General features: G+C 44.4%; 1 protein-coding gene across 1 annotated transcript in view; it reads left to right on the forward strand.

The window, feature by feature from the left end:
* The window catches only part of cfap46 (cilia and flagella associated protein 46), a gene marked incomplete at both ends in the record, with an annotated part of 89763 nt that extends 79598 nt beyond the window's left edge, over positions 1–10165 (forward strand). Inside the window, 4 exons of the mRNA XM_084470203.1 lie at positions 2893–2974; positions 3422–3558; positions 3713–3802; positions 10149–10165. Coding sequence (XP_084326329.1) covers positions 2893–2974; positions 3422–3558; positions 3713–3802; positions 10149–10165 — 326 coding nt within the window. The remainder of the gene's footprint in view (positions 1–2892; positions 2975–3421; positions 3559–3712; positions 3803–10148) is intronic.
* Between the last annotated feature and the right edge of the window lie 271 nt (positions 10166–10436).

Below are 10436 nucleotides of genomic sequence, written 5' to 3' on the forward strand. Positions count from 1 at the left end.
CTAGTCTGCCTGTTTTTTTAAACGGCACTAATCAGACTTCCCAGATCCTCCCATTATCTGATCATCTTCTACTGAGAGTAACAACATACATTTGATTTCTCATTCAAATAATTTCTTAATATAATAAGATAAAACAAATATACAACATAAAAAATATATGAAGTACTGATTGTAAAACTATGGTAATCTACTGACCTCTTTTTCCTGTGAAGCTATATAAGCATGTTTTCTTTTGGCGACAGGGCATCTATCAAATTGAAAGTAGTGTTTTACAGTGTATTCTTTGTCTTGTAACGATCTGACGTGAATCACTGCTTTGTTTTGAATGTTCCATTTCAACTGTATTATTTAATTAAATTTCCTTTTGAACTGATAGCACTAACATATTTAGTATTTTCATCCACTAGGACACAGTAAGGGATGCCATCTTATCTATGGTGAGCGATAGGGTTGTGGACTGATGATGCCGTGATGGCTGACCCACATCACGATGGAGAGCCACCATCGTGATGACAGGCCCCCCCCTGTCAGACACACACTAATCCTAGTCTCTTCTAAAAACTTTGCAGGGATTGCTCTGTAAATTAAATTGAGAATATAACTAATGCATATGCATGCTCTTTTAAATACGGTAGCCTATGCCAGAGGCGTGACTTCCGCGATCTGATTGTATTTCTCGAGCCAGATTACGCAGTGCCATGTTGCCAAACTATGACTGTGCGGATGGAGAAAATGTACAGCGAAGCAGCAGCCTCGCTCCGTGAGCTCCTGTCCTTAGCGGAGAAAGTTTCCTTCACCAACGATGCTTGGACAGTGTTGACTACGGAGGCGTACGTGACCGTGACCATTCACTTTTTCACTGACTGGGTTGTGCAGAGTGCGATCCTGCAGACCCGCTCAATACCAGAGAGGCACACTGCGGAATACATGAATTTTCGTTTCCAAATATTTATTTAAAAACAGCAGTTTTTGTGCGTGTATGTTAAATTAAATGGTTATATATCTTAAACTAATTCCGTTGCAAAGAGGAGGCACTCAGCATCAATATTCTAATTTTAAAAAGTAAGTCGGCCAACGCCGACACATTTTGCAGATGAGACATTGTAAATGTTCACAATCCTGCTCTATGCTCCGTGATATTTTGTTTATCATCATTTCTATTAACTTCTGCGTGGCGCACACGCAAGTTGTCATGTAGATTGGTCGTCTGCCCGTCTTTTGCACGGATCACACATGAGCAGATCTTGCACACAAAGTCAGTTGTGTCCCTTGGCTGTCCACTCTCATCACGTCTAAATCCAAAAAATTGCCATTTAGGCGAAGTAGTGCCCTTTTTAGCAACCAACGCCATTGTTTCAACTCTTCTTAAGTGGAAGCTACTTTAAGCCCGGATGACTAATTAGTTAGGTTAATAAAATAGCAAAATTATAGTTTTTAAGTAGAATATTGTAAAGAGATAGTAAAAAGTGCTAACACCAACACACCACCACCAACACCCAACACAAATTGCAACCTAGACTCCATGTCGCCTGTATGTGGATCAAAGGTCAAAACTTGTTTCTATGAGCACAATTCGATTTATTTCTTATTTTTTCTCTCAACTCCAATAATGTATTGAGGCTGTCTGTAATTGGTAAACTGCCAGCATTTATACAGCACACTTCAGACGTGTGGCCACTTAATATGCTTTTACTATTATTGCCTCACATTCATTCATTCATTCACACACACTTTCCAACAGCGACGACGGTGTCAACCCTGCATGGCAACTGCTAGCTCGTGAGGAGCAGCTGGGGATAGGTGTCTGGCTCAGGGGTTCGAACCAGCAACCTTGGGTTTCCGGACAACCCACTCCGTCTCCTGAGCCAATTACCGCTATGCTGTAGTGTAGCAAGGTTAGCTGGGCTCCACATGATAGCTGGTCTTTATTTGATGTGACTGACAGAGATACCACTCTGGCCTCACCCGCGGTGGCCCCAGGCCAGACATATGCGCCTGCCGGTAGCGCTGCTAACTATAGTGCGACTGACACCCTGTTCTGAATACCAGCTGTACTTCATAGCACAACAAAACATTAGCCCCGCGGCCGACGGCTGCCCCTCCCCCACTATCCCCCCTGCCCAGCGGGAGGCTGATTGTAGCTGACCAATGGCATTCTGCTATTCACTCACCAGCTGGACATGACCCAACATGGGAGAAACTCAGGTCACCAGCCCTAGCGGCCCCAGGGGATGTCTGTGCACCATGGTTACCACCTGGCTCCATGCATACACGCCAGTGTCGTCCTCAGACACAGTCGCAGACGCCAACACCCCCCCACTTGTGGTTCTGCTGTGCAATCCCAGACCCATATGTGGCTAGATCGCAACCCCTTCTTCTGAGCGGAGTCCTGCCCATATTTTCAGTGGCCTCCATGCTGCTTTCTACTGTACACGTGCCCTATTCCCAGTGTTGCCTTCAAGGTCACCAATGCTCGTGACCATGACCTTGAACAGAAGAAGAAATGGTTTTCCCATGTTTAGAATACAGCATGCCATCGGGAACACTTTGAAACGTGAGACATCTCCAGTTTAATTGAGCTTCAGTTTGGCTTTTGTTTAGGCCATGGTACTTTGTTATTCACTTTGTGTCAAAATATTCACCAAACGCTAGCTACAGTATATAGGAGTGCTCCTGGCACTTTCCCTTGGAAGCCCTGTCTCCTGGACAGCTATACACCGCTAGATAGCTATTCACCACCTCAGACCCCCCTCAGACCCCCAGGTCAGCTATCACAACAAATCTAATTTAATTATTTCGAAAACACCACCTCTATTGGAGTGGCGGCAGTCATTCTTCTGTCTTCAGTCAGTCTGTCTGCCAATATATTAATATTTCCTCTCTCTCCTCCAGAGTGCCACTTAGCTCTCATCTTTGACCTGGTCCAGAACAGAGCCAGCGCCGCACGCCAGTCAAACCTGGACCTGCAGAAAAGGTAAGGACAGTGATTTGAATGGAGTCAAGGAGTTGCCATCCCACTTTTCCCTTCCTTAACGGAGATCCTGCAAAGGCTACAATTTACGGCACCGATGGTTTGCTGAGTTGTGGGCGTGGTGTCTCTTTTTGGAATGAAAGGAGACCCTTGGCCTGTATGTTCGCTTCAATACATCCTCTTTATTGCTGCACACTGCTCAGCCTCTCTCTCTCTCTCTCTCTCTCTCTCTCTCTCTCTAGTGCATTGCAGGTATCTAAGGGCAGCTGCTCAAGGTCTTACTTTATCTCTATTTGTATTCCTATTATATTTGTATCGTAAACATCTTGGTCTGCGTCTGTACTCTTCCCCTGGCTTGTACCTTGAGAGTGTTTCCTTTTCATTGCTGGTTTCCGACACCTCAACGGCCCTCCGGTGACTCATAAAGGTGTACCTTCTCTGATCCATCAGTGCAGGGCAGCTGGCGCTGGAGGGCCCCGTGGAGACGGCCCTGCTCCTGAGCCTGTGCGGGGTGCGCTGTGTCGTCCTGCACCAGTGGCACAGCACCCCTCGGACCCACGCCCTCAACGTGGCCGCCCTGTTGGACGGTGGGTGTGAAGCGTGTACACGTGTACGAGCGAAGCACTGGCCCCATTCAAAATGTCACGTCTAGCGGGATTCACGTTGAGGCCGAATCACACTTTCTTCGTAACAAGGGCTGTGGGTCTACTGCGGGCTGTCGACTGACCCACTGTGTTGCAGGTCTCCTGGCGGCAGGGCTCTCCTCTGGCCAGGCGCTCCATGCCCTGAGGAAAGGGGACAGAAGTCCCTGTGGTGCTCCCCTGTCTAACGGTAGGTCCCAGTTATTCCAGGGCAGACCCCAGCTCCACACACGTGTAGTGTACCACATAACAGAACACATTCACTGGAGCTGTCCGTTTAGTAGTGGTGTACGAGCCCGTAGTAGTAAGCCAACCAAAAATAATAAATCAATATTTTCCAATATCGAGTACTACCCAAACACATCATGCACAAAAATATGATATTAATATCATTATAATGTATCAAATATTATTATAATATCTATTTATGTCCACTGTCCCCCTCTTTCTGGGCCTCCCTCTCTCTGGCGCTCTCAGAGTCTACAGCCAGTGGCAGTTTGGTTGGTGTGGACCAAAAGGCAGATGTTTCGAGGTCATCTTTTAACTGTATTCTGTATGGGATTCCTAACTTGGTAATTGAATGACACACTTTCTCAATTCCTCCCTAGATCCATGTGTTTATTTATGGAATAGGTGCCCCAAGTTTTTGTATGAAAACAACATGTTGTACAGACGTGTGTGTTACCGATGCATAACAGGGTTCATAGTTACATTCGTTCACTAGTTAGTTTAGTTTTTAGATGGCATTTAGCTGATTTTAGCTCGTGTTTTTCATGGTCCTTTTTACGTCTGACGTTTTTTGTTGGTATTTTATATAAAAATGTAAAATGTGTGTGACAAAAGACAATAACATTCCAAATGCAAAGAGCGTAGTTATTTACCAAAGAGGTAAGAAGATGATAGGATGCAGCCGTCCTATTCTCAGGGGCCTTCCCTTACCTAAAGGGTAGGCCGCCTTCCAGGAATGAAGGTGACGATTGTAGTGATATGCAAAGTGACATATAGTTATAGTGTTTCAATAAACCGCTTTTTAGCTCTTTTATGATTGTAATTTCCTGTGTTCATCTGTGACATTTAACTTGATCTTTGACACCTCTGTAGTTCCCGTATAATTATTTTTCCAAATCGGAGACGTCACACGCGTTCCAGATTGGAAGTCTGTTTCTCCGATGCGGTGTGTGATGCTGGAGGTGAGCGTTCAGGGTGAAAGAGTGATCACACTGGCCTTTCCAAACCACCGATTAGCAGGCCACTTGGACAATGCCCACATTATGGTTTCATTTTCCTTTATTTTTATGGATGGGAAATAAAATGCTGAACGCAAAGCAGGTGTGTTGTGTTTGGTGGTCCACCCACAGCCCAGGGGGGGATCAGATAAACCCCAGCCTCAGTTCAAATGCTATTCACTTTGTCATATTTAACTCATACCTTTCTTAATGTTGTTACTTGTGTTGCAACCCTCCTAAACAGGGCCAGTCGTATCACACGGTGTCAACTCGCTCACTGCACACCCGGTTCAAAGCGCGGTGCATCACTGGAATTAGACATGGCTCACTTTAATTCCATTAAGTCGATTTGTTAATTTTTTTCATTTGGGGGGACGGTGTGGGGTTATCGGAGTATGTAATTCCAAACATAGTCTTATAATCCTCTATATTCTAATGGCGGAGGTATTATCCTCACTGAGTTTTAATCAAAGACATTCTCCCAGTGGTAAAATATGTTGCCACATTGTTCATCGATGATGACAAGGACTAGCGATGCATGACAACCAGTGTTGGGGTAGTTACTCCAAAAAAGTAATTTGTTACTTATTACTTGTTACTTGTTTTGTAAATTGTAATGAGATTACTTTACCTGTTACTGTATTCTAAAAGTAACTTCACTACTTATTACTTTACTTTCCAAAAAAATTATCAAAATAAAGGTCACTTTGTCCCCTACAATTAAAACAGAAATGCTCTTATACGGGATTGTTGAGTGGGGGGGGGAACACAACCGCAATTTAGCGCTCGTCTCTGTCTCTACCTCCATTTCCCTCTCTCCTTCGCACCAGCAGCTACGTCACTCAAATCGATCACTATGGCAACGTGCCGAGGCAAGCAGCACACACACAGTCATTAAATGCGACACTGGTACAATTTACGCACTACTAGTAACGTTAAAACTTAAGTTATGGTGGTGCAACCAAAATTTAGAACACCTTTAGTTTGAAACTAGCTACGTCGAGCGTAGGATTAAGGCGAGCTTTACACCCGAACTTATGATCGGCTTTACGTTCTGCTGGTGCAACCGGCAGCAGAACTTTACACAGGCAAACACGGCTTGGGTAATGCAGGAACGCACGTTCCTTTAGTCTAGTAAAGTAGTGTAGTTACCGATATTTTTAGTGTAATTCGTTACTTTACTTTGTTACCCAAAAAAGTAATATTGTTACTGTAATCCGTTATTTGTAACTCGTCCCCAACACTGATGACAACAACCGAATCAACCGAATCGATTAGCAGGGGTGTCAAACTCAAACTGTACAGTGGGCCAAAATTGAAGTCTTGGACAAGTCGCGGGCCGGAGTTGTTGATGGGGGGGGGGGGGGGTTGCGGGATTGCGATCTGTCGGAGTTGACGCACCAGGGTTACGCATTAACGCTGAAATGCGATATGCCGGCGGGCCAATTGCTTTACATTAATCGGGGACATTACATTATAACAGGGTCCACAGGCGGAATTGATGATGGGGGGGGTGGAGTACGGGAGTATGGGCTGCCGGAGTTGACGCGCCAGGGTTACCGCGCCGAGACGCACATCAACGTGTTAACACTGAAATGCGATATGCCGGTGGGCCAGTTCTGATAGACATTAGATATAAATAAATTATTCAAAAATCATTAGATATAAATAAATTCTTCTCCGGGCTGGATTAGGCCCCCGGGCCATACGTTTGACACCCCTGGATTAGAGTGAGCTTCGATTTCCAACCTTTATACATTAAATACCTGTACCTGAGCGGTGTGTTTCCACCTTGGGGAGGATTATTGTAGAGCTGTCTCCAAATGGGAAGGGAATGGAGTCGGGCCCGCCTCAGCTGTTGAGGGTCTGAAAGGTCATCCCCTCGGCAAATAGATATTTCTTGCTGGATAATTGCTTTTTCTGGTTTACTTCTGGAAAATTAAGCTCATTTGGGCGGAAGAAATTTCCAACCTTTCTGAGTCCACAGAAATCCCAATCCACTGTCAATAATGGTGCGGGTGAGGTGTGAATCCTGATGATGTCACGTATGGAGAATCTTGGAGCTGGCCGTTTGCTCAGGGGCGGTAAGGAGAGGCAGATTCTCACATATCGTATGGATGGGATTTTGGGGCTGAGGAATATGATTCGGTGGGGGAAGGGGGATCGGCCTTAGATCCTAGTATTTTATTATTTATTGTCGTAATTCTTGAGTATATTACATCCTATTGGTGACAATGGACACCACCGTGAGGCATTGGAGTGACTGGGCTCAGTAAGGACAACTGAGGAAGACCTCTGTACCTCTAAGGCAGGGATGCCGGGGTGATATTGGACAGGGGGCCTGATTTTTTTCAAGTGAGACCTCAGGGTCCTCACTTTCGGACTGAAAAGGCCAAACACTGACTCAACACATGGATAGGTAGGCTATTTGAAATTATTCATGAAGGCCTACACATCAAAAAGAAATTGCATTGACACCAAAATAGCCTCACAATGAGGCCTACAATTACATAGCCTAAAGCAGGAGACAGTTACCCTAAAAACGTAACATTTTCCTATCCATGCAAGTAGCCTACATTTATAAATTAGAAATGCAACAAAATAGACTAAGTGCCAACAAAATACATTTCCTTTAAATAATAACCCTAACCCTAACACAAGTGTAAACTGTTAATTACTTTTATTATATTTATTGAAGGCTTGCACATGAAAACACGTCAATGCATAATTAGGCCAATTAAAAGAAGGCCAGGCCAAGTAGGCCTAAACAACGAGTCACAGAAAGTAAGCACCAGAATAAAGTAGTCCAACAATAGGCCATGTGATTGAATATCCAGTAGGAATTAGTAAAACAAAAAGGTTTTTGAAAAAATAGCCAAATATGAGCTATCTAAAAACATTAAATTGGCTCAACAGATGAGGCACATTAACTTTGCCAGTCATCACCAGTCAACCCCAACCCCTTTTATTCCCTCCCACCCATATCACACTGGATTATGATAAATGGGGGGACCAGCCTACTTCAGCTACATTTTACTTGTCGAAGCCAGACACCTTTTAACTTTCACCAGCTTATCCATATCGGGGGACAGTTTCTGGGCAGTGGCTATTTTCATTACATCATTCAGATGTCCGTGTGTCAGGCGATTGCGCACTTGCGATTTATTAATATTCATCATGGAAAAGGCCTGCTCACATAAATATGTTGTCCCAAGCATACAAAGTATTTTACCTGCAAAGGCTGTGAGCATTGGGTACTGTGGTGGGAAGGATTGATAGAATGATTCCATTGCAACAGATGCGTAGTTATCCTTCAACGGTGCGCAACACTGCAGTTCTATCAGTTCCATTTGGATCGCCTCTGGGACCTCGGAAGCGTCAATCGTGAATGGAGAGCGAAAAAGCGCAAAGTCCTTTTCCAGTTCAGTAAAAACCGTGAATCAATTGTCAAACTCATGCCTGAGTCCGGAAAGCAAGTTTGCGTACTTGTCCATACTCTGATGATTGACAGGCTGAGATTTTAGACAGGGGAAGTGGGCTGCATTGCGCTTGGAGAGCTGCGTCTTCCAACGCCAGTTTACTTTGAAAAGCACGAACATTATCATAATACTCTGTGACGAGTTTGTTGCGGCCCTGCATAGTAACATTCAACACTTTTAGGTGTTCCATAATGTCGACTAAAAAGTAAAGATCCCCGGTCCATTCTGGGTCGTCCAATTTCACCACAGGCTTCCCTTTACCCTGCATGAACTCGGCTATCTCTGTGTGTAATCTGTAAAAATGTTTGAGCACTGCGCCTCGGCTTAACCAACGCACATCGGTGTGATAGAGAAGACCATGATCAATGTCACAGCAACAGCAGCAACAAACCAACTGACGGATTCCACCGAAAATTAAATAAAAATAAAATTAAAAAAATTAGATAAAAATAAAAATATATATATTCCCCTTATCACCCGCGGGCCGGATGTGAGGCACAGTCGGGCCGTTTCCAGCCCGTGGGCCGTAACCCTGGCATCCCTGCTCTAAGGTAAACAACACTCCCGCCGGGCGGATGAATGCCAATTGATATTTGCAATCTCCACTTTGTCTTCGATCGGATCACAATTTGTTACGTCTCCTCAGCTTTTCGAAAGAGTCTGAGAAAGGTGTGTGTGCCATATAGCGGCATAGATGCAGAGGGCTGGTCTGTTTAATTCATTCCCAACGCCAGATGTTGCCATCCTCAGATATCAACAATGAGATTGTGGAGCCCTTTGTTCTGTGATTACAAAGTTCTTCCGTGCTGCTTATGATTGAAGCCCAGCCGGCTGCCTCCAAACTAACTGCTGATTATCAAGCCACTTGCTATGAGTAATGCTTTTGACAATGTCAAACCTGCATCAAATACACCGTGTAACCCCAGGAGGGACGTTTATTTTGACACACACAAACAGCTCATTAACACAGTATTCAGATTGAAACACAATTGTCTGCGTCGCAACTACATCGTCATTCAATCAGTCGGTCCTTCAGTTTATAATGGTCTGTGTCACAGAACCTTTCAACCAACAACACTACAGCCAACACTCAGAACCCCCCACAGTCCTCTTGACACTGAATAACGCTAAAGGTGGATTTATACTACTCCGTAAAGTGCTGTACGTAGACACGGAGAGCCTTCTCCGTCGTCAGAGAGCCTGTCGGAGACCCTCTCCGTATCTTTACGTGCGCATCCAATATTTTTTAACTATCCGTCAGGGCAACGGAGATGGACGGAGACAGACTGAAATGGCAAGGGCTGGGATTGGTCCTCTAACAAAATCATTTCCCTAACCCTAACCCTACCTTGTACATTGTTAACTTTGCACATTAAGGACTAATAAAACACCAAATAAGATTTGGAAAGCTTTGGAAGTACATGGTTACATGGTTAGTAGCCAGCATATAAGGGGGCGGCGAATTGCATTGCGTATCCAACATCCCGACGGAGAACTGCGAATGCTCGAAAATGCAGCAGAATATAAGTATATAATATAGATTGGTCCTTTTAAATTGTCAAGGACGTTGTGCTATCTAGACGTGCTTATTGCATTAAGCTATTTTTCCATGAGCCAAGATGGGTGGGATGATGTAGCCAGGATAGACTTCCAGGGGAACGATGAGCACCAAGTTGGAACACTTTTAACCAAACCCTGTGGAGTCTCCCCAGGTTGGCTTTGGGTGGTGTGACACTCATTTGGACTCCGATGACAACCAAACAAACAAATTCTGGTCCGCTTGAAAACTGCGGTCTCGTTCCGCTCTCTTGTTTGATTCGCTTCGCACCAGGTGTGAACGTGATCTGATTCCAACTTTAACAAAAATACAATGCATCTCTGTTCATTTTCAATTTCCATGGAGCGTCACCAACGGGCGCAGACCAAAAAGAAATATGAGCTCACGTCTGGTTCCCAGGCTAGTCTTCTAATTGGCTGAACAGACATCTCTAATTTAATTAAGAAGAATTATATTTATTCATCAATAAGCACGTTTTTTTATTTATATTTTGTATTACTATCACTGTTCTTTGTTTAACCCATTATGTTGCCTTGGTTACATGGCGTTTACCTATGAAAG

Source organism: Micromesistius poutassou (assembly GCF_964030765.1).
Source record: "Micromesistius poutassou genome assembly, chromosome: 7".
NCBI lineage: Eukaryota > Metazoa > Chordata > Actinopteri > Gadiformes > Gadidae > Micromesistius > Micromesistius poutassou.